Source organism: Lepisma saccharinum, chromosome 14 (genome assembly GCF_977018435.1).
Source record: "Lepisma saccharinum chromosome 14, izLepSacc3.1, whole genome shotgun sequence".
NCBI classification, from domain to species: Eukaryota; Metazoa; Arthropoda; class Insecta; order Zygentoma; family Lepismatidae; genus Lepisma; species Lepisma saccharinum.
Window position 1 is genome coordinate 24,533,574 of NC_139242.1, and position 25,763 is coordinate 24,559,336.

Sequence of the window (25,763 nt, forward strand, 5' to 3'; positions counted from 1 at the left end):
AACAGAAGGGATAAGACAAACTGACTAAAGTCTCCTTTGTACACTGAAAACATATGCAGTATATTTGCATGGTACATTGACAGCACAATAGCAAAATGGAAATAATAACCTCTATTGAAAATATTATAACTGAATCATCATTGTTATTACATATGCCTACACTGCAGCCCCTCCCAAATTTTGCGAAATCATGTCCTGGACTTTTTCAGGCATTTTGACCACATTCGAAAGTTTCTAATTTATGATAACTCTGCTTATGGTATATTTTTAGAGTGGACATGTAAAAGCAGTGGTTCTCGATGCAAGAGAAATAATAATAAAAAATAAATAATAAATTTTTAAAAAAGGGGCATTCCAGTGTTACATGTGCGACATTTCACACATAAAATGTAAGGTTCTTGATATCATATCGGATTAAAATATTCATAATGAACTGATTTCATAGAATTATGAAGTACTTTGTGATGTCTGCTAACAAATGGAAAAAAAACAAAAATAATTCTCAGATTGATTCATTTTGTTATTTACATGGAGTACGGCCACTTTTCGTGGAATGCCCCAAACATAAAACATCCACTGTAACAAATTAGTGTTTACAATTATGTGAACAACCCATATTCAACAAAAGTACAACAATGACATTTTATATTCCATGACTTTTCAAATTTTTTTGAGAATTTTTGTGAAATTCTTGATTTTTCAATTACTTTTTCCACTAAAAAAATGAATTTTCTGACTTTTCAATATTTTGCAGGAAACTTACATATTTCTAATCACAAAAACTCATTTCCTAATATTAACTGATCTCACTGACATACCTCTGCACTGCACTGTCTTGTTTATTCCCAACAATTGGCTGACTGCAGTTACTATTGTTGCTACCTCCAGAATCGCTTCCATATGATAAATGCAACATATTAGAAATGTTCAGGTCTATTACATGCTCATAATCCACATCCGCACTGTAGGAACCAGGCTTTGCTGCGGGATCTGTCTTGCTGTTTAGTCTTCTCTCTGGATCCTTATTGGTTTGTATCTCTTCGGTTCTTGGCCCAGGAACTTTGTAGTAATGGAATTTGGGATCCCACATGTGGGGTACTATTTCATTGCTCCCTCCACCACTTAGGACACCGTCGGGTTTTGCTGACACGTTGGGTGGTGGATATGGCAGAAATTTCTTGAAATACCTCTCTTGATGCTGCAAGAAGTGGGCATATTCGTTAATTCCTCCGAAATAGCCAGGAACATTTACCTCACACACACCTTTATACTTTGTGGAATTCATCACACTTTACAGCAGTTCACGGTTCCGTATGTCAATTGTGGAAGCCATTTCTTGCTCCCTTCATTTGACACCAGCTTAGATCCATGGTGCAATTGGACATCTTGATACCCTAAAATTAAAAAAGAAATAAAATAGAAAGAAAATTACTTATTTTGCCCTTAGCATGTCATTCGATTACCGCTCTACCAACATAAGAAAAATCATTTAGCCCTAAGTGAGTGAAGTGATGCAATCAGCTGCTTGCCATGTAATCCTGCCCCTGCAATACCAAAACCAGTGGCATATTCTATCTCCACGTTACAACATTTACCACCGATAAACCAACTTTTTCATGTATTTATATACATATAGCTTTTGTAAAAAAAAAATCATTATTTAACACTTTGGCCAACGGCGGTAAAGTGTATATATTCCCAGGAAGCCAGTTGACCTGCTGACGGTCAAGTGGCAGTTAACTTTGAATTTCTCAAGTTTTGTCAGGCTCTCTGGGCAGATAATTATAAATTCAATATGGCCTGCTGGGAGTAGTATTTTTGTTCTACAAGATCAATATTTATATTATTACTTTTATTTACTCATTCTATTTATTATATATTCATGATTATTGTTTCCTTTGGTAACTAACTAACTAACTAACTCTCTAGCCTTCTCAAACCCGAAGGTTCATGGCTGCAGCAACACAGGCCTTCCATCTGTCCCTATCTTGAGCAAGATCTATATACTCTTTTCCATCCCTACCGATTTCCCTTAGGTCCATCTCGACGTTGTCCCTCCATCTTCGTCTTGGCCTTCCTACAGGTCTCTTACCATCAGGTTTCCCAACAAGAATCCTGTAAACTCCTCTTTCCTCTCCCATTCGTGCCACATGGCCTGCCCACCTAAGTCTTCTTGATTTCATTATTCTAATAATATCTGGACATGAATATAAATTATGTAGTTCTAAATTATGTAACCTTCTCCACTCACCTGTCTCCTCATCCCTTTTAGGTCCAAAGATTTTCCTAAGGATCTTATTTTCAAATACTCTCAATTTACGTTCCTCTTTCAATGTAAGGGACCAAGTTTCACATCCATATAATACTACAGGCAAAATTACGGTTTTGTATATTTTAACTTTTAGTTTCTTAGATATTAAACGAGAAGACAAAAGTTTATGAAGAGAGAAGTAACATGCATTTCCTGAATTAAGCCTACTTTTTATTTCCTCTTTAATATAATTTTCATTTGTTAATATTACTCCTAAATATTTGAATTTGGAAACTGGTTCAAACGAGTTGTTATCAATAATTAGATTTTGATTATTACCTAACACTTGGTTTCGGCCTGTAAGCATATATTTAGTTTTCTCTTTGTTAACTTCCAAACCTATCTCTTTAGCAGTTTTGAAAAATATTTTAGCATTATTCTTAATTGCATTCACATCATCCCCCAGTAAGTCTACATCATCTGCATATGCTAACAACTGAGTCACACCATTTAATTTTAGTCCTTCTTTAGTTTCGTTTACCTTCCTAACAGCATATTCTAAGGCAAAATTAAAGAGCAATGGAGATAATGCATCTCCTTGTTTTAACCCATCATGAATTGTAAATTTGTCAGACATATTAATACCCACACGAATTTTACTTTCTGTTTCACTGGTGCATACTGTTATCATACTAACAAGCTTCTTAGGTATTCCAAACTCTACTAATATATTATATAATTTATCTCTTTTGACCAAATCATATGCTTTTTGAAATCAATGAATAGCTGATGGACATTTTGATTATATTCCCACTTTTTTTCAAGTGTCTGTCTGATGTGAAAAATTTGATCTGTAGTTGATCTGTTACGTTTAAATCCACATTGATAATCACCTATAATTTCATTAGCATATGGGGTTAGTCTTGTTAAAAGAATGTTAGATAATATTTTATATGTTGTTGAGAGTAGAGAAATTCCACGGTAATTATTGCAGTTCATTTTATCACCTTTTTTAAACACAGGAACAATTATGGATTCTTTCCACTGTTGAGGGATTTCTTCTTTATTCCATATTAAACAAATTAATTTATGAACTTGACATATTAATGAATTTCCACCATATTTAATTAACTCAGCTGGTATTAAATCAATGCCAGGTGCTTTGTTATTCTTTAGCCTTTTAATAGCATCTTTAACTTCAGTCAAGTTAGGTTCTGGAACAAAAGGTTCTGCTGTGTGTACTTCATTCACTTCTGATTTATCTCCTACATGGACATTTAAAAGGTCATTAAAGTAGTTCTTCCATCTATTTAGAATATCGCTTGGGTCAGCAAGAAAATCACCTTCTTTATCTTTTATCAAGTTTACTTTAGGTTGCCACCCCTTTCTAAACTCATTTACACCTTTATATAAATCTCTGATATTTTTATTTTTGCTGTTTGTTTCAATTTCGTTAACTTTGCTTTTCAAGTACTCTCTTTTTTTACTTCTAAACGTGCGGTTAACTTCTCCCTTTACTCTATTATAATTGTTTAGATTTGTATCATCAGAGTTATTTAACCACCTAAGTCTAGCCTGATTTCTTATTTCTATTACATTATGACATTCATTATCAAACCATGGCTTACTTTTTCTCGGTTTATGATATCCTATACTTTCTTTAGCTGCTGATTCTATTGCATTATGTATGTGCTCCCAATTCTTATTTACGTCTGTTTCATTTATATTTTCATCATCATTTAAATCCTGCAAAACATCAAATCTATTTGACAGTTTAATTTGGTAATCTTTCTTAATTCTTTCATCAGTAAACTTTCCTGTATCAAATTTTATAACTTTTAGATTTTGTTGCTTATGATTTATCACTGAGGGCCTTTCTCTTAATTTAGCAATTCCTAAATAATGGTCACTGGCACAGCCAGCACCTCTATGTGTACGAACGTCAATTATACTAGTATGCCTTCTCTTATCAATGAGAATATGATCTATCTGATTATGAGTTTTACCATCTGGAGAAGACCAGGTATATTTATGGATATCTTTATGTTTAAAAGTGGTACTTTTCACAATTAAATTCTTTGAGGTTGCAAAAGTAATCAATCTTATACCAATATCATTAGTTAATTCATGAAGACTTTCTTTACCAATTGTGGGTTTAAATGTATCTTCTTTGCCAATCTGTGCATTACAGTCACCTAACAGAATTTTCATATCATACTGAGAAAATTTACCAAAGACCTGTTTTAACTCTGTATAAAAATCATCTTTATCTTCCGTTGGTGCATGTATGTTTATTAAAATAATTTTACACCACCTACCCTGTAAAACTGCATATGATATCCTATCATTAATAAATTCTACTGTTTTAAGAGCTGAGATAATTCTATTATTTATGAAAAAGCCTGTTCCAAAATTATGATTTTCAGTACCACCATAGAAAAAAGTATAATTTTTAGTTTTACAATTCCCTTCTCCTGGCCACCTTACTTCCTGGACAGCTACTACATCTAATTTATACTTAACTATCTCATTAACTGTACACTGAAATGCCCCAGGCCGGTAAAGGCTCAGAACATTCCAGGTGCCTAATTTAATATCCTTATTCCTAACGTAGATCTTATCCTTAGTCCAGGGACCTCCCAAAGTAGTCCCCACCCGGAGATTCGAACGGGGGACTATTTTACCTCCGGAATATTTTACCTTGGGAACATCCATGGCCTTATATTGCTGATTCTTGACATGGCTTTTTTACAGTGCAGAGTTGTCAGCTCTACACCTAACCCCCAATATGAATGGAGGAACTACTACAGAAGACAAACACATTAGACAGCACAACTACTACACAAGACACAATCAACACAAACACAAAAAATACCAGGCTACAAATAATAAACTAATGTTGCCGAAACTTCAACAAAAAAGCAAAACCGCCAGGATTACTCCTGTCCTGTCTTCGCAATATGATTTGCTAATCACTTCTACACGAAGGAGACCGAGAGGGTCACATGCCAAAAAATATCCTGCAGTATCCAGGAGTTAAAACGTTGGGTACATCGTGTTTTGCAAAGTGGAAAACAATTGCACGAACTAGGAGAACACCATCAATCGCAGTAGCCTTGTTTATTGGACACGACGCGGTTCAACGAAATTCTATTTTCCAGTAACAAACGATCGATATGTTGCTGGGGACAAATTACTTCAGTCTGGGAAATTCGTAAAGGTGCTCCGCTTGATGTGGAAACTGCCGTCGAAGAGATTTCTTGTATTAACGCCTCCAATTGCCTGTATTGAATGCAAGCCTAGTAGGTAGAGGTAGGTCAATCAATTCCTGGTATTTCCTTCAAAAATACAATTTTCTACATCTTGGAGCTGGGGGAAAATCCCAACTCCTCCTCTGGAGATAAACTTATGTTGACACTGTGGTCGTTTTCCATTCACTATGCAGGATTGGGCCTCCCCGATAGCGTACTGGTAACATCGTTGCCTTGTAATTAAGGTTTCCTTTGGCACTAGCTAAAATACCAGGTGGTTATAATTAAAGTGACGGTGTTCAGAGTGGTACAGCACGGGCTGTAATGAGAGCAGCAGTCTGAAATTTCGTAGATATGCTAATGAAGCAATGCGCTTGCAAAAAAAGTTCCAATTCTCGCCACCAGGGTAAAAAATGACGCTGTAAGCAGTCAAAACGTGAAATTTTCCGTTAACTCTGACGTCAAAGTCGGTGACATTGCCTAACCATTGTGTGAGCTCCCTGGTTGTGGTTGGTGACGCTTGTTGCTTTTTCCTTTAGTAATGTTCATGGAATTCAAATAGTGAAATTGTAGCGATATTTTATTACAAAGAGTATTGTTTTCTGTGATTTATAGTGTTCTTCCTGTAACTATACCAAGTTTTGACTGCTTACAGTGCCATTTTTTACCCTGGTGGCGAGAATTGGAACTACTTTTTTTTCTTTTTTTGCATAATTCGCGAGTGCATTGCTTCATTAGCATATCTACGAAGTTTCAGACTGCTACTCTCATTACAGCCCGTGCTGTACCACTCCGAACACCGTCACTTTAATTATAACCACCTGGTATTTTGGCGTAAATGAATTACTTCCGTCTATTTTTCTTACAAGAGAGTCGCTCTGGTTTAGTCGTTGTCAACATCCATGGTGGAGTGGTTATCATACACACTACAATGCCATGGGTCCAGGATCGACTCCAGGTTCAGACATGGATATTTCGGTTTGTCCCAATGAGAATCCAGAGAATTTAGAGATAATTGAAATGTGTGAAACTTGAGAAAAAAAGTGAAAAGAGGATATACTACCACTTGGAGATATTCTTTTTACCCAAAAAAGTCGGTACGGCATCAGACTGCCACTCGGGAGACCTGGGTTTGATTTCCAAGGTGGGTCATCTAAAGTTGGAATTCTTCAGATCTTGTGCCCGCATAAAGCAACTCCTGGGCTTGCCAAGACTCAAATCAGTGGGTACCATGGGGCAACCTTTGGGGAGTAAAGGTAGCCAAAATTGGCTTTCATGGCATGGTGTAATATTAACTGGTACCTTTAGCTTTTTACCTTATGGTACCTATTTTTCTTATATTTGTTTGCATATTTATATATATTATATTTATAACATATTTATAAAACATTATTCTAATTTATTTAGTATACATTACAGCATAAACTTATTACATCTAAATACTTTTCATTGGGTTTTCTTCCACTTTTTATCACAATTAATATGAATTGTGCAATGAAATGCTTCTGATAATAATACAATACCATATGTTAATGCATTTTTATGTATATACTTATATTTATCAATACAATGTTGTAAATAAAATGACAGAAAAAAATATCATAGTATTTTGATAGGCTTCATTCAATTTTTGAAACAAACTCTGCACCTTGAACAAACGAGTGCCATCATTATGTTATTCATTTGGAAATTGCCAAAAGCAGAGTAACAAAAAACAACAACAGGAAAACAATAAAAGGAGCAAGTGGTGACAATAATGACACTTATCAAATAATAGCAATTGTAATAATACTACTGTTGATAAATCTCCTCCGTGAATGTTCGAGCACATGAAACATTTCAACAATGATAAGCAGGTTTTAATCCGTTGACTGCCGGTTGTCATGTTGGCCTCACATGAATCAATTAATAGTAAATCACGAAGAGTCCGAGAAAGGAAAAATACAAATATCTGACATATTATTGTAATAATGGGCCACGAAGGTACTTACAGGGAGTAAGGAAGTAAATAAAACATTACTGAAGACGAAATTTTGGCCTCCTGGGTATGACAACCAAAATCTCTGCTAGTTTGCTAGTAAAGCATACGCTTGTACCGCCGGCAGTACATGTTGCAGCTGAAGTGTTAATATACTCGAAGACTGGTTCATGTATGCGACTGATCGTTCTCCATTGCACCCTTCTGACGACCAGAGAGGAACAAAAGGAAAGAGTTGGGAAACAAGCGAGAGACAGATAAAGAAAAATAAAGAAGTGAGAAAACATGCACATGCAGACACAGAGAAATAGGGAAGAGATAAGAGAAAGAGAAATAAAAATGGAAAAGCATGTGAGAAAGAAGAGAGAAATTCAAAAGAAAAGAGGCAGAAAGAGTGAGAGAAATAGCAGAAGATCGATGGAGAGAAAGAATAAAAAAAAATTACACAAAAATAAATGATCAAGAGAGGAAGTAAACACGAATGAATAGGCACTAAAGCTGAAAAAAGCTCAAAAGCTAGTAGTAGACAATTTTTCCTATTCTGAGTTGAAGAGTACCTAAGGCCAACTGCAAGGGGGGGGGGGGGCAGCAGCAGTCAAAGTGGAGAGGAACGTGGAGTGATGCTATCCCAGTTAAGAAATTTCTCATTAAACATCCCCCACTAGGATAATTTGCACAGGTATTCTCTCACCCACTGCATTTTTCTCTATGATGATCAAGCAACCATCCCCCAACTTTTCTCAAACTGGTTTCTTCAGGTATCTCAGGGGGAGCAAATGCCTCCCTGGCCCTATACTACATGGTGACTACCATTTACAATTTATTTTATATCAAGAATGTGGTATCAGATACATGCATGTGTTCTGTTTTGTGAGTTTAAACCATCCTCCACACTTTTTATCAATATGGTGAAACTCCCGACTTTACATTTCTGCATTATATGAGGGGCAGTCAAATGAAAAAAGAACACCCGCTACAAAGTGACAATGGAGTTTGTTTATTCAAAAGTAATTGTCACAAGTGTTAAGACATGTATCTCACTGGGAGATGAGACGATCATTTCCAGTCTTGTAGTAAGAGGTAGGGTGCTGACAGATCCACAACCTCACCCACTGTTGCACTTCCTCGTCCGAATGAAACCGACTTCCACGAATGTCTTTCTTCAGGTCACCAAAAATGTGGAAGTCACGAGGGGAAAAATCGGGGCTGTACGGAGGATGTTCAAGCGTTTCCCAGCCAAATGTGACATCGACAAGCAGAAGGCCCTTGCAGTCGAAGAAGCTCATCATGACCTTACCGGAACTCGTATAGACAGCCTTGGATTTCTTTGGCGTGAGAGAATCAACGTGTTTCCATTGTTGGCTTTGCAGTTTGCTCTCGGGCTCAAAATGGTGGCACCACGTTTCGTCCCCTGTGACGATATGTGACAGAAACGCATACTCTTCCTCGTGGTACCGCTGCAAATGACTCAGACATGCAGTCATTCTGTCAATCTTTTGTCCCTCCGTCAGTTGATGCGGAACCCACTGCGTGCAAATTTTTAGGAACTGCAGGTGATCTTTGATAATGGCATGCACAGAGCCATGACTAATGCCAACCTGAACACGAATTTCTTCCTCTGTGATTTGTCGGTCTTCCCGGATCAGACTATCGATCCGCGCAACCACATCAGGCGTAATGGCTCGATGGGCCCGGATCGTCTTGCAGTGATGTGCGTCCTTCGCGGAATCTCTTCTGCCATTCGTGCAGAATTGTCAGGGACATGCAGTGTTCGCCATACACTGCAGACATGCGATGATGAATTTTGCATGTTCCAGCACCCTCAGCCACCAAGAAACAAACCACACCTCTCTGCTCTTCTTTGCTTGCCTCCATTTCCAATACTGGACGAACACACTTTTCACTACGCTCACCTCCTGAGCAATGACGAAGCAACTGTGTGGACCTGTGCGTTTTCACTATGCATTTCTCCTACCCTACAGATGGCAGTATCAATACGTAACAACAGTGTTCCCAACTTTTGCGAGGAATGTGTTTTGTGGTGGGTGTTCGGTTTTCATTTGACTGCCCCTCATACATTCAATCTTGATGGTACCAACATAGCAAAATGTCATAAAATGTGCCAGGATTTTACATTTTCCCACATTTAAGTAACTTCAACTTGGAATGTAAAATCGTAGCAAAGAGAAAATTAATATATGCTTACAGGCTGAAACCAAGTGTTAGGTAATAATCAAAATCTAATTATTGATAACAACTTGTTTGAACCAGTTTCCAAATTCAAATACTTAGGAGTAATATTAACAAATGAAAATTATATTAAAGAGGAAATAAAAAGTAGGCTTAATTCAGGAAATGGATGTTACTTTTCTCTTCATAAACTTTTGTCTTCTTGTTTAATATCTAAGGGTGTGAAACTTGGTCCCATACATTGAAAGAGGAACATAAATTGAGAGTATTTGAAAATAAGATCCTTAGGAAAATATATGGACCTAAAAGGGATGAGGAGACAGGTGAGTGGAGAAGGTAACATAATTTAGAACTACATAATTTGTATTCATGTCCAGATATTATTAGAATAATTAAATCAAAAAGACTTAGGTGGGCAGGCCATGTGGCACAAATGAAAGAGGAAAGAGGAGTTTACAGGATTCTTGTTGGGAAACCTGATGGTAAGAGACCTGTAGGAAGGCCAAGATGAAGATGGAGGGACAACGTTGAGATGGACCTAAAGGAAATCGGTAGGAATGGAAAGAGTATATAGATCTTGCTCAGGATAGGGACAGGTGGAAGGTCTGTGTTGCTGCAGCCATGAACCTTCAGGTTTAAGAAGGCTAGAGAGTTAGTTAGTTAGTTAGTTGGAATGCAAAATCGAGGTTCAAATGGGTGTTGTCCTTTGTGCTTCTGTATGGGGTGTTCATCCTTAAAGCAGACCGTGGTTATTAATACCAATTTTTATTTTCCAACTGGGTCTTATAAGTTACAGCAAGTGTTAAATGTGAACTCAATGTTATTCTGCTATCATATGAGTACATCTCACCATATTTCTGGCAATGTTTTAAAGAAATTCATCAATTATATTCTGGAATTACAGTAGAATTATTCTGTCTTGCTGGACGTAGCATTCATATTCTGGTTTGATTTACATTTATGTCTGTTAACACATACTGCAGAGTTTTAGCGATTACTTACTGCATGTTTTCTTGACACTGGTTTTTCATTTCCATGTACTTCCTACATAATTCTTGCCGCCAAAATGTTAGAAGATTTTGTTTAATACATGCTTTTGTAGTTAGGTTAGGTGGTAGTCTGTGCAATGCATCAAGCGTGCGAAATGGGCTGTTTTGCGCAATGTACCTTTAACATCTTATTTTACCCATACATTGGACTTTTTTAAATGAAAACTGTGTTCATTAGTTTCAGGAAAGTTCCAAATTATTTTTCCATGCATTCCCACTATTCTACGATACTTGTTGTCGCTTCTATCAATGGAATGCCTTGTCCATGGGGAGTGTGCATGCTAACGTAAGGTAATTATTAAGTTTATTTTACAACATAAATAACTTTTTTTCTAAATCCAAACAGTGCACATCACTTTACGGAAGGTTCAAATTTCATGTGACAATCATTGCCAAAATCCCACGATAATTACCTAGGAAAATTTGAAAAATCTTAAAACAATCAGAAACTTACCCACATTCTTTCAGAGTGACTAACTTTCGGTAAGTATTTGCATCCATATTACTTTCAACAAACAGTTATCTAATTATCCTGCATCTACAAATAGTGCAGATTGGTTCCGATAAAAAAATGTGGGGTGTCAACATGCCATAAGCAGTAGTCAATGAGGCACAAGTATCTTTTGTTTAATTGTGATTTCATCATGCTGTGCACACATTTCTTACATGGTTCTATTTCTATTTATCTCTACTTCAGAGTTCTAGCAATTATTTACTGTGTGTTTGCTTGAGAATGATTTTTCACTTCTGTATATACTCATCTTGCAGGATTTTACATTTTCCCACATTTAAGTTACTTCAGCTTGGTACTGACTGTGCTGCCATCTAGATCATATGCGAAGGGGTTTTCTGATTTGGTCCATTTACCATGCAGTGAGCTAGCTATTCTGTAGTTTCCAATTGCCAAAATCGTCAATAAATGCCTTCATAGTTAGGATAGGCAGGTCAGGTTAAAGAGCTCATAGCAATAAAATAACATCCCTAAATGCTTTCATAGTAAGGTTAGGAGTGTCTGTCACAACACCTCTTTGGCCCTCATGTGGAGAGCCAGCATGAGTAAATACCAGAAGGCCTTGTCAATGGAAAACAAGGATGTTTTCATAAGGTACCTTTAAAATCTTCTTTTCACCCATAAATACGACTTGTTGGAAGTACACATAGTGTTAATTACTTTCAGAAAGGTTGAAATTCAATGTAACTATCATTTCCACAATTCTGCGATATTTCATCTTCCTCCGATGAAACTTCGAAAAATAATTAAATATTCTGAACCCCTGTTATCAATGGGTCATTGTGACTGTACATTTGTTGATATTTTGCACACGACTTTACACTTAAATAATGAAGCACAATAAACATGCAATCCTAAATAATGAAATGCATCATACATTGTCTAAGGAAAGTTATGACAGCCACTCCACCATTGCCTAGTGCAGGAGTGATAACTGGTTCAAACCAGTTCACCATCTACCAAATACACCAGCCTGTTGGCCGAGCACATTAAGTGATCGACTTTCAACCTCGCCACCAAAGTTCCAGAGTTCAAATCCCAGCTCCTGCCACCTGGTGACACCACCTGTAACTGGGAAAATATTTACACTTTATCTGACAGGATACTTTTAGGCTAAACACCCTGTAGTGTGGGCTGAGGGTAATTTGGTCCCTACATAAACTATCAATGCATCAAATGATCATTTCATGATATTAGCCTAATGTAAAGGTTACAATTAAATAATTGAGTATGGATACCATACCAGAACTTCTGTCATCTGCTTCTATTAAAATCAAATGGTGTAACGCTTACTGCAGGGAAGGTACGGAACCGAAACACGGAATTTCCGGCTAGAAGTCTGCAGGTTATCTTGAGGGTTATGGCCCACTGAGATGCCGGAAGCGAAATGTTCAGTTCTGTTGCCGCGCTCGAGAGAGCGTCAAGCTTTATTCAATAGGTGGAATTTGTTTCTTTCGTTCAGCACAGTTTCTTAGCGAGCAATTTAAACTCCCCGTACTTCAGACGACAGACAAATAAGTGATTTAGCCTTGGCAATTCATTAATTTAAATAGCATCCACTTTATAGCCAAAACAAGTCTCTCCTGTAAGACTAGACGAACTTTAGTTTCGCATTATGTTGTCAGGAACTCCCATCTCAGGAGTGTAATAAAATGCATGTGGAAAAAGGCTATGGGTGAATAATTACACGGATGCTCACTCTCACATTCATTACCAAAGCACCTAAGAGGAAATTGTAATGTGTTCGCAAGGAACCATGCTAACCTGCAAAGATCAAAATATTTTCTTACATTCACAGATTTCAACGGGATTCGAAGATTTAGAAATTATTAGAGTAGTATCGTTAAAAGTCGGACAAACTCTTAGCAGGAGTGTTGCGAGATTGTCGATCTACAAATTAGCAACTCGATATATTTTGATAGGGTTCGATTACTGTTTAGTTTTACTTTAAATTAGAATTGTGTATGAAAAGGAATTTTATATTTTTTGGAATAATATTCGATTAGTTAATTTGTTATTAACTAGGAATATTAATAAATATCCCAGTAAAATTGAATTGAAAATCTTAAACATTATCTAAGCTGTTGAAGTTTGGGGTTTCTTTCCCTTGGAATTTTGCAGTGTCTACATTTCGTCTGTATTTCTGTTTGTCTTGTGTAGTATCGGTGATGTGTATGTATGTGTCTTGTGTTGTAGTTGTGCTGTCTAGTATGTTTGTATAGTAGTTGTGCTGTCTAATTTGTTTGTGTTTGTCTTGTGTAGTAGTTGTGGTGTGTAGTTTGTTTATGTTTATATTGTGTAGTAGTTGTGGTGTGTTTGTGTTTATATTGTGTTATAGTTGTGATGTGTTTGTGTGTGTCTTGTGTAGTAGTTGTGCTGTCTAGTGTCTTTGTGTTCATCTTGTGTAGTAATTGTGCTGTCTAATGTGTTTGTGTTTGTCTTGTGTAGTAGTTCCTCCATTCATATTGGGGGTTAGGCGTAGAGCTGACAACTCTGCACTGTAAAAAAAAATGTCAAGAAACAGCAATATAAGGCCATGGATGTTAACAAGGTAAAATATTCCGGAGGTAAAATAGTCCCCCGTTCGGATCTCCAGGTGGGGACTACTTTGGGAGGTCCCTGGACTAAGGATAAGATCTACGTTAGGAATAAGGATATTAAATTAGGCACCTGGAATGTTCTGAGCCTTTACCGGCATGGGGCATTTCAGTGTACAGTTAATGAGATAGTTAAGTATAAATTAGGTGTAGTAGCTGTCCAGGAAGTTAGGTGGCCAGGAGAAGGGAATTGTAAAACTAAAAATTATACTTTTTTCTATGGTGGTACTGAAAATCATAATTTTGGAACAGACTTTTTCATAAATAATGGAATTATCTCGGCTCTTAAAACAGTAGAATTTATTAATGATAGGATATCATATGCAGTTTTACAGGGTAGGTGGTGTAAAATTATTTTAATAAACATACATGCACCAACGGAAGATAAAGATGATAATACTAAAGACGATTTTTATGCAGAGTTAGAACAGGTCTTTGATAAATTTTCTCAGTATGATATGAAAATTCTGTTAGGTGACTGTAATGCACAGATTGGCAAAGAAGAGACATTTAAACCCACGATTGGTAAAGATAGTCTTCATGAATTAAGTAATGATAATGGTATAAGATTGATTACTTTTGCAACCTCAAAGAAAAGTACCACTTTTAAACATAAAGATATCCATAAATATACCTGGTCTTCTCCAGATGGTAAAACTCATAATCAGATAGATCATATTCTCATTGATAAGAGAAGGCATACTAGTATAATTGACGTTCGTACACATAGAGGTGCCAGTGACCATTATTTAGTAATTGCTAAATTAAGAGAAAGACTCTCAGTGATAAATCATAAGCAACAAAATCTAAAAGTTCTAAAATTTGATACAGGAAAGTTTACTGATGAAAAAATTAAGAAAGATTACCAAATTAAACTGTCAAATAGATTTGATGTTTTGCAGGATTTAAATGATGATGAAAATATAAATGAAACAGACGTAAATAAGAATTGGGAGCACATACGTAATGCAATAGAATCAGCAGCTAAAGAAAGTATAGGATATCATAAACCGAGAAAAAGTAAGCCATGGTTTGATAATGAATGTCATAATGTAATAGAAATAAGAAATCAGGCTAGACTTAGGTGGTTAAATAACTCTGATGATACAAATCTAAACAATTATAATAGAGTAAAGGGAGAAGTTAACCGCACGTTTAGAAGTAAAAAAAGAGATTACTTGAAAAGCAAAGTTAACGAAATTGAAACAAACAGCAAAAATAAAAATATCAGAGATTTATATAAAGGTGTAAATGAGTTTAGAAAGGGGTGGCAACCTAAAGTAAACTTGATAAAAGATAAAGAAGGTGATTTTCTTGCTGACCCAAGCGATATTCTAAATAGATGGAAGAACTACTTTAATGATCTTTTAAATGTCCATGTAGGAGATAAATCAGAAGTAAATGAAGTCCACACAGCAGAACCTTTAGTTCCAGAACCTAACTTGACTGAAGTTAAAGATGCTATTAAAAGGCTAAAGAATAACAAAGCACCTGGCATTGATTTAATACCAGCTGAGTTAATTAAATATGGTGGAAATTCATTAATATGTCAAGTTCATAAATTAATTTGTTTAATATGGAATAAAGAAGAAATCCCTCAACAGTGGAAAGAATCCATAATTGTTCCTGTGTTTAAAAAAGGTGATAAAATGAACTGCAATAATTACCGTGGAATTTCTCTACTCTCAACAACATATCAAATATTATCTAACATTCTTTTAACAAGACTAACCCCATATGCTAATGAAATTATAGGTGATTATCAATGTGGATTTAAACGTAACAGATCAACTACAGATCAAATTTTTCACATCAGACAGACACTTGAAAAAAAGTGGGAATATAATCAAAATGTCCATCAGCTATTCATTGATTTCAAAAAAGCATATGATTTGGTCAAAAGAGATAAATTATAAATATATTAGTAGAGTTTGGAATACCTAAGAAGCTTGTTAGTATGATAAAAATATGCACCAGTGAAACAGAAAGTAAAATTTGTGTGGGTATTAATGTGTCTGACAAATTTACAATTCATGATGGGTTAAAACAAGGAGATGCATTATCTCCATTGCTCTTTAATTTTGCCTTAGAATATGCTGTTAGGAAAGTAAAACAAACTAAAGAAGGACTAAAATTAAATGGTGCGACTCAGTTGTTAGAATATGCAGATGATTTAGACTTACTGGGGGATGATGTGAATACAATTAAGAATAATGCTAAAATATTTTTCAAAACTGCTAAAGAGATAGGTTTGGAAGTTAACAAAGAGAAAACTAAATATATGATTACAAGCCAAAACCAAGTGTTAGGTAATAATCAAAATCTAATTATTGATAACAACTCGTTTGAACCAGTTTCCAAATTCAAATACTTAGGAGTAATATTAACAAATGAAAATTATATTAAAGAGGAAATAAAAAGTAGGCTTAATTCAGGAAATGCATGTTACTTCTCTCTTCATAAACTTTTGTCTTCTCGTTTAATATCTTAGAAACTAAAAGTTAAAATATACAAAACAGTAATTTTGCCTGTAGTATTATATGGATGTGAAACTTGGTCCCATACATTGAAAGAGGAACATAAATTGAGAGTATTTGAAGATAAGATCCTTAGGAAAATCTTTGGATCTAAAAGGGATGAGGAGACAGGTGAGTGGAGAAGGTTACATAATTTAGAACTACATAATTTATATTCATGTCCAGATATTATTAGAATAATTAAATCAAGAAGACTTAGGTGGGCAGGCCATGTGGCACGAATGGGAGAGGAAAGAGGAGTTTACAGGATTCTTGTTGGGAAACCTGATGGTAAGAGACCTGTAGGAAGGCCAAGACGAAGATGGAGGGACAACGTCGAGATGGACATAAGGGAAATAGGTAGGGATGGAAAAGAGTATACAGAACTTGCTCAAGATAGGGAAAGATGGAAGGCCTGTGTTGCTGCAGCCATGAACCTTCGGGTTTAAGAAGGCTAGGGAGTTAGTTAGTTAGTTGGATACCGTACCCACACTTGAATATCAGTGTTGAAGCTTGTTTTAAATTCACTTTATGCTCAAGTAAGCTAGTAGGGACTGTTCCTACAGTTTAAATTAGAAACTGAAGCACTGGTCAATGTACCTTCACCAGGAACAGAATGCACAGCTTCCTTATCACAAGGTAACAGCATAGCTTCACCACCAGGAAAGTCTACACGTCACTGTAATTTAGTGTGTGTGTATTAATTGTTCCCTTACAACACACACAGCTAATACTATTATAAATAAAATACTGGGGGTACTTTGCAAATACTGCACTTTATAATTAGTTATAAATGTTGCCATGGTCACCAAAATAAAGGTGATATAAAAAATATATTCTGGTCACTGTCGGTCATGTCAGGTGTCATACTATATCTCTGAAGTCAAATTATGCAATTCATTTACCCAATATGCACCCCTTCCCTCATTTTATCCCCCACTTAGAACATTCAACTTTTTCTACAAAGAACAGTTGTTTTCACTTATTAGTGTCCTGAACCATAATAGCTAATGTGTTTAACCCTAGAGAGCTAACGTGAAAAAACAGGAACGCTAAAGCTAAGGCGTAGTAATTTTGACGACCTTGCTCTTTTGCTTTAGAGGAAGTTTTATTGGCAAATTAAAATTGGATAACAACATACATTTTCTTCTTGTAGTATTATTAACAAATAAACATGTTTTGAACATTAAATACGGCAATTTGTTTGGTATTCCCCACATACTGCTTTGGGACAATGGCTGAAAAACATTTTCGTCATCCTAATTCCCTTTCATGGTTATCACACGTTATTCGAAAGTTTGATCTGGATGCTGTGCTATGAGTTGTCTAAAGAAGTAAAACCACATTTTGTAGTTTTGTTTTGCATAGCAAAATTGTTTCTTTTTTCTTGTCTAAACAAAACACATATGTTGCAAATCTGCTTACATTAAAGCTAACACTTTGCCAGAAAACTACGCTGAAAAAATAAAAAATATCAAATAATTTCTAAACTGGACAGCAACTAAATTCAGACATTATCACTCCCTCCAATTGAAGGTACTGACGGCTCCAAGCGCATCTTGTGGTATTTATGCGTCCATAATTTGACAAAGCCTTAGCTTTCTAGGGTTAAGCATAAATAGTTTACGTTTTATTCATAAAGATGTTAAAACTGACATAGTTTGTCATTCACCAACAACGTCCCTGGTTCGATACCTGGTGGAGGCACATTGCACGAAGTGTTTCAAATCCCACTTTAACCTGTACGTCCAGTCTCGATTTGACTATCTACAGGGTTCCTACACAAAATCATGCAATTTTTTCCAGGACATTTCCAGGACTTTTCAAGGATTTTCTACAATTGCTCCAGGACAAGTGTAGAAAGTAAGCATGGCAAAATAAACATTATTACATATTTTTATTTTATTAAAAAAAAAAAGTTCTAATTTTTTTTTAATGCAGGCTCTCAACTCCCCTACAACTGCTCCTTTCCACACCTTTCATTTCTTGGTATAATGAAGGTTATTTAATTTTTACAATACAGAAAAAATAAACACAAGTATAAATAAGTTTATAAAAATTAACATCTTGTATTACAAATAAACAAGAAAAATATCCTTAGAAAACTTGGAATATTTAGGATAGCAAACCCTTTTTTTTAACCATTATTATTATCATCATATTTTCTACCTCTGAACGATACAAAATAATACAAAAACATGGGGCATTATAAATTATACTTTGATCACAAAAATAAAACTTATCACAAAACTATGACTACAGTACACAGCAATGTGACATAAGCAGAGCTAGGAATTTTAGGTGCAAAAATTTGCCAATAAAGGTGCAAAAAAGGTGCCATTTTTTGTACAAAAAAGGTGCTAAAATAGGTGCTAATTTTCAGATGTAAAATTTATTGTGAGCAGTGCATACATATATGATTCAACTTGTCTGGATAAACACATAGAGTATTCTCTGGTTTTAAATCGTTTAATATAACTAAACAAAGAAAAATCTCTGATACATTAGAAAGCGACATAAAGGAAAACATGCTTCTTCTTACTTGCTTAGAATTAATCATCTAGAAAACTGTTAAAATAGATTACATTCAAAATTTCTATGTTCTTCTGAGTGAGGCTACATCTGCGGTCACTAAGCAGATACTTGTAAGTTGAAAAACAACTTTCAAAGTCAACAGACACAAGTGGTGCGTATTTTGTTTTCAACCGGTAATCCACATCCTTGTTGGTTGCGACTTCTTGAACATCAGGGTTTTTGGCTAAAATTTGTTCTAACTTCTCTTTCCCGATCCCTTGCAGCTCTCGTTCCACATCCATCAAAACAGCCCACTGTGCTTCTTTTTCAGGACACTGCTCCTCCAGTTTTGTGATTGCAGTAGTAAGGAAAGAGAAGCCATGTACAATATAGAGTTCATCTTGCAATTCCTGTTTAAGTGCAAGTTTTTTGGATTTTTCTACAGCTGAGGAATCACTAGGCAAAGCATCTAAAAATTTCGATATTGTATGGAAATTATTGCAAATAAACACTGCAGCTTTTAACCATGTACCCCATCTAGTGAAGATGGGAGAGGGTGGTAGTGGAAGTTTCGTAATTTCTACGTACTTCTGTATTCTAGAAGGAGCCTTTTTTCAGTATTTTCTTAATGCTAGAAACAAATTCGTTCACATATGTTCATCTTTAAGAGCTTCACAAACTCGATGCAAAGCATGAACAATGCAGGTCACATGTTTTAAGTTAAGATACACATTCTTCAGATTAGAAAATGCAGCTAACATGTAAGATGCAGCTAACATGTAAGATGCAGCTAACATGTAAGATGCAGCTAACATGTAAGATGCTTGGTCTGTAAGAACTAACCACACTCTATTATATTTTACGCCCTACGGCCACAATACAAAACATGCATCATTGAAACTTTGCTTTATCTGTTTTGCCGAGTAAATAAGTTTTTAAAAGCATGGATTGCACTTGATGTCCATTGAGAGGTGCTACTAAAATGTTCAAAACATACCTGTTTTGCCTATCTGTGGTTTCATCTAGTATGAAATAGACTGGATGGTCAGCTACTACTTGCCTGATCTGCGAGATTTTAGCTTCATAAAGAGGTTGAAGGTAAGATTTCCTTAAGCTGCTCTCATCTGGAACTGACTTCCCAGTATATTTTTGCAAATATGATTTCATGACAGGATTGTTACGTTTCGAAAGAGGTATTCCACATGCTATAAATGTCCTTGCTGTCTCACTGAAAAATTAATTTGTATTTCTGGAACTCGAAGATGCAAGCACCTCACCAATAAATTGCTGTCGCTTCCCACCTTTACCATCTCGTAGTTCTTTATTCCTGACGTGCTTCCCACTTTGTAGATGCTGCACAACCAGAGTGCTTTGGTGTTTTGTCATCAACAGCAATAGAAATATCACACACATCGCACCTCAGAACAGATCCATCACTCTGAATGCCATCACCGCTTAACTGTTTAACAATGTCCTGCAGTTCCCCAACATTTACTGTATGTTTTGGCATGGTGAACAAGCAAATCCGATGCATCGATCAGTCGATCACAGACTGCAGTTACCTTGCTCGCTGAGACGGGAGAAGAAAACGAAAACAAAACAGCTTTCCTACAACAATTCCTAAACAATACAGAATAGGACAAAAAGAGCACAACTTCTAGCAATTGTAACGCATCATTGTTGGCACTGTTTAAAGTCCGCGCGCTTACTACATTAACGTCCAAGAACTGAAGAAAGCAGATCCATTGTTGTGCGGTAAACAAGAATCGCGTGCCAAGAAACCGTGCCTCGAATGTGGGTGGGGTTAAACAGCGTGCAAGTTGTATTTAAAAAAATGATAAAGATGCAAAAAGGGCGAAAAGGTGCAAAAGGTTCTGAGATTGTGAAAAAGGTGGAAAAGGTTCTGAGATTGTGAAAAAGGTGCAAAAAGGTGCAACCGAAACACCATGAGTAGAGTTCAATACGTGCTTATTTTGGGGATGAGTCACTTTTTCGCCCATTTTCACACAAAAAAATTTAAGGTGCAGCACCTAAAATTCCTAGCTCTGGACATAAGTAAATAAACCACTGTCATGACACTGGCCTGTTTTAAATGAATACTTATTGTAATTCATACAAATAAAACGGGGCAAAGGAATTTCCAGGACAATCTCCAAAATTCCAGGTACAGCTTGGAAAAATGTGAAATTTCATAACATTTCCATGACTGGAAGGAATATTTTAAAATTCCAGGTTTTCCAGGATGCGTAGGAACCCTGATCTATGCATAAAGAGGACTTAAAAAAATCAAATTCACAAAGGCCTTAGAATTTATCCCAGAGACTCCCTGGCGTACACAGGATTTTTTCAGGGTGGGGGGGGGGTTGACTTTTTAAAATTCAATGGTGCATAGCTGTGTTCAGTGGCATATTTTGTTTTTCATTTGTGGGAGGTGGACTTCTTAAAATTCAATGGTGCATAGCTGTGTTCAGTGGTATAATTTTTTTTTCATTTGAAGGGGGGAGGGCAAAATTCATGCCCCTTAGTTGGAACTCAATCGCCACCACTGGTTGGGTCCTTTCGTCATCTAATCCTGTTCAGGCACTTGTTGAGATCTATATAGTTTTCTTGTGAATTAAAAAAATTAAGTCGAGATGGCTCTCAATCGACTTGTGAGAAGTCCAAGCTTGAGAAATTTGTAAAACATTTTACAAAGTAGTTATTTACAATTGTTATACTTTACGATGCCGCAGGGTTCGACACTTGAAACAACCCATTTTAAAACCCAATGGGTTTTTTCATTAACTTTGGTATTTCAATGATTTCTGAAATTAAGGAACGTCATAAGAGGTGTATATTAATGAAAATAACATTAGAATGTGATCATGACTGTCATTATAACTAGAGATTAATTTTGCTATTCAAAATGCACAACACTTCTAATATTGAAATAAAGTAGAACGATATATCAGAACTCAGTACACCAATACAAACATTTAATCTTTATTAAGAAATTTTATAGGCCTATATTAAGCTGTAAATTCTGCAGGTACTTTAGAAAAAAGATTCCAATATGTATGTTGAACAGCAACGTATTTATGTTTGCTCAATATTGAATACATTCGTTACTTCAATTTGTACACCAAATAGCATAGAATTACATAGTTACTACATTATTACAATAACACAACTATTACTTTCTATGTAACAGCATATTTCTTGAAAAAAAATCTACTATTGGTGGATACTATGTATACTATTTATGCTATCGCTATTTTATTATGCTTATGACTGAAGATAATAGTACACACCTGCATTTGATCGCTTGATGCTTCTGATAAAAGTCGTAATGAATATCTTATATCATTATGTATCCAGTATTGATACATCTGCTAATATCAATTCAAACATACAAACTTGTTATCCACAGAGGCACTAGTCAAAGACCTTCATATCTACATAGAAAATCCAAAACACATTTTTTCCACCTCACTCAAATATTATGTGACTTCATTCGAAATTGCACCAATATCTACAGCTGAATGTGAAAGTGGGTACAGTGCCATACATCGGTACTACTTTACTATACCTGAGACACCTGGAATCATTTCTTTCACACTTTTTTACATTGCTAACGTACTATTCTGCATTCCGGAACACTTATTTAGGTGAAATAATTGAATTTGTTAGGAAAGTAATGTATATTTCTTACATTTACGAGTACTTACTGTTCTTGTTTATTTCCACACACAACATGGCGATAGCTTACCGTTGATCGTTCCTTGAGCCAGAAAAACCATTAACGTTAGCCCAAAAATTCACGATAGCCCCACAAACCATCACGGGGACGAGGTATGCCTACTAGGTTAGGTTAGGCCTGTTAGGTTTGGTTCCATTAGCACTCCTTTCGTTCAATTTAGCATATACTGACAATACGAGAGCGTATTGTGCTCTCATGCAGGAAGCAAATGGCGGCGGCAGCAATAGCACGTCGGAAATAGATTTTCGTACAAAACCACATGCATTCGCATTAAAATGAATCAAAATTACATTCCCGAACATCAACAACGCTACAGAAAATGATTTGCGTAAGTACTTTCTCCTGTAAATTTGAAGAAATCTGTCTCAGGTATAGTAAAGTGTTACCCCATACATCTAACCTTTATGGTCAGAGAAATCATTTAGAGTTGCAACACTTTTAGAATGTACTGGACAAGTTAGGTCCCAAATTTACACTCAAGACTATCTCCTTGATTTCCCAAATGGGTCAATCCATATAAAGTCATACAACATGCTTGCTTGATCATTTTTAAAAAAGTTTATTTTTTGTGTGGTGTGAGCCTCATATGTTGACAGTTCAGAACCACTGTTATTTTATTTTTACTATCACCGATTTGAAGATGGCGGGCATTTTTTTTTATCATGGCACGAGTCATTTTCTCCATTCGTAAGCATCAGCGGCAACTTTTTTATCTCAGCTCTGGTAAGTCCTACGACAATGAGACAAAATCTGTGATGTTAAGCACATTATAGACTACAATTATATTTCTGTGTAATTTTCTAAATATGATTCCTTCATAATAAATTTTAAAGTCAAAATTGTGTATTTTAATTGCTCAAAATGACATTTTCGAACTTTTTTTGGGGGGGAAGACAGTTTGTTTGACACTTGAATTTTTTGTTTAAGTAAAAAGTTCAATTTTTGACATAAGGAGTAATTATTAAACCATTGACGTTAGCCCCAAAAACCATCCACGGGTAGCCCCAAAAACAATTGACATTGGCCCAAAAATTCATGATAGCCCCACGAACCATCACAGAGACGAGGTATGCCTACTAGGTTATGTTAGGTTCCATTAGCACTCCTTTCGTTCAATTTAGCATATACGGACAACATCGGTTTTCCTCGATTAAAGAAAATACACGGCCAAATACATTGAAAAATGCGAGAAAACACTTCTACGACCTTCCGAAATTACACAGGAACTCAATTCTGTAAGTACTTTCTCCTGTAATTTTAGCAATGCAGAAGAGGTAAGTACAAATGTAAACAATTACAGAATAAAAGAGTTACAGACATTTCCCGGCTTCGATAGTTTTACCCACAAATCTTTCAGAGAAAATACAATTTTGTCAAACATTCGAAGAAAGGTGGTGATTGTGCTCTGTTTTACTACGTCAGGATACGGAATCTAGCTGCCTAATCTACTCTTCATCTATTCCAACAACGCCTATATGTTTGAGATACCCTTTCATAGAAGAAATAGGGCATTTCGTGCAGCAAATCGTGGGTGGATATCAGAAAAATCATGTTGTCGATTATACTACGTACAGTTTACTTCCCAATATGAATTATTTTTTTATTTTCCACACGATTACATGAAGTTCTACAATTTCAGGTGAAGCAATACATGAACTAATTCTAACGTCTTGGATTTAAATATTGCTACTCACTCGCATCCGAAACTGAAGTACTTCAGTCGAGACTAAGATCTCTGTGCTAAGATGATGATAGACTTCTTATTCTTAATCTTCTAGGAAAGTTTTCTCACTCGGTGTAGTGCTAGAATCACCATGTACGTGTGCATATTCTAGTTGCACTTTTCTGATGGAGACAATACCATAATATGTATTTAAATTTAATATTTTAACAATTTCATAACCATTCCGTAGGGTGACAGAAATGATAAACATGAAAACAATTGAAATCGTATTTCGATCAATAGTACCAAGTCATAGAGAAAAAGAACACAAGATGATTGGAAAGAATTCCTCAAGTAATTTTTTACGGAAGGTTTTCTTGCACGGGTGTTGATAATGAATAATTCTGTCAGTTATTTATATATTCTATAATGTAGATTGATTCTACTGTCGATGTGATGAAGCCAAAGGGGTGATGTGGGCGTGACCAGGGGTGTTGGTGAGGGCATATCTCATCTTGGCCCAGTATTTGTAGAAAAATCTCCAAATGCTGAAAAAAAGAACACATTACTAAAAGAAAAGATGCAAAAAAAAACAAAAGGCAGTGTCTGCTGCCACGTTCTTTTTCTGCTGGAACCTCAAAAAAGATGCGCGTGGCAGTAGACTCGTTCTTTGTTTTATCGTGATTTCATCATGCTATGTGCAATGGACATTTCCACTTTGACATGAAAAACGTTTTAAATCCATTCATTTTACAGATAATGACACAAACAGGAGATGTGCAAAATATCTCGGCGATATTTGTTTCGGTTCTCGAGAAACACGCCTTCAAACACCGCTGAAATTCACCTACTACGTCACGGATTTGAAAACGTCCTCTCCACAGACAGGAGGTCGTCAGACGTCATCACTTAGAAATGCGTGCAGGCGGGGCTTCTGCTCGTCCCGTCAACTTAGCACGAGCCGCGGAAGCGAAAGAAAATTCACTTGTTACTGTGTAAAACAAGTATCTTACAACTTCCAGTGCAAAAATCTGTGCTCCATTTCTTGGAGATGAATTATGCCCTAGCAGTATAGTAGTATTTACTATAATTCAGCCACTCGGTAGAGGGTTTTCCCGTTAGGGTGACAAAGCAAACCTTGTAACAGTCAATGGCTGAACACGTGAACAGCCTTGTTCATTGCGAATACATAGGTTAGTTCTGACTGGGAAGAACTTAATGTTATAGAAATACCTTTTCTGGAATTACAATAATTTTCGTCATAACATTTTCTTCGCAAATTTTAAGATAGATACTACGTTTAGAACACTCTGGTTTACACGCCAATTTCTGCAATATAAGAGGTGATACCTGATACGGTATAAAAAGGTACGGAGAGTTTTTAAATTTCCTGCAGTAAATGCCAGTTTTCTTCAGTCAATATATATTGCAATTTTTTGTATTTAGCCTACTTTTACGTCGCTTTTCCGTTCATTTTGTTTAACCGCATGGTTAATTTATTATG

The 25,763-nt window shown here is 35.9% G+C and overlaps 2 protein-coding genes across 4 annotated transcripts in view; both read right to left on the minus strand.

Moving 5' to 3' along the window:
• LOC145998728 (uncharacterized) overlaps positions 1–24,517 on the minus strand; it is a 37,733-nt gene extending 13,216 nt beyond the window's left edge. For all 3 annotated transcript variants that reach the window (XM_083135255.1, XM_083135256.1, XM_083135254.1), the window contains exons 1-2: positions 24,291–24,517; positions 819–1,394 (exon numbers count right to left, since the gene is read on the minus strand). In XM_083135255.1, the coding sequence (XP_082991381.1) occupies positions 819–1,285 (467 nt within the window). In that variant the 5' untranslated portion in view covers positions 1,286–1,394; positions 24,291–24,517. The remainder of the gene's footprint in view (positions 1–818; positions 1,395–24,290) is intronic.
• Positions 8,518–8,964, minus strand: LOC145998316 (uncharacterized). The gene has a single exon (XM_083134722.1). It carries the CDS (start codon positions 8,962–8,964, stop codon positions 8,518–8,520), a length of 447 nt encoding a protein of 148 aa, XP_082990848.1.
• Positions 24,518–25,763: the final 1,246 nt, after the last annotated feature.

Excerpts from the sequence above, each read along its gene's own strand:
- LOC145998316 (XM_083134722.1), bottom strand. The coding sequence starts at position 8,964 with ATGACTGCATGTCTGAGTCATTTGCAGCGGTACCACGAGGAAGAGTAT.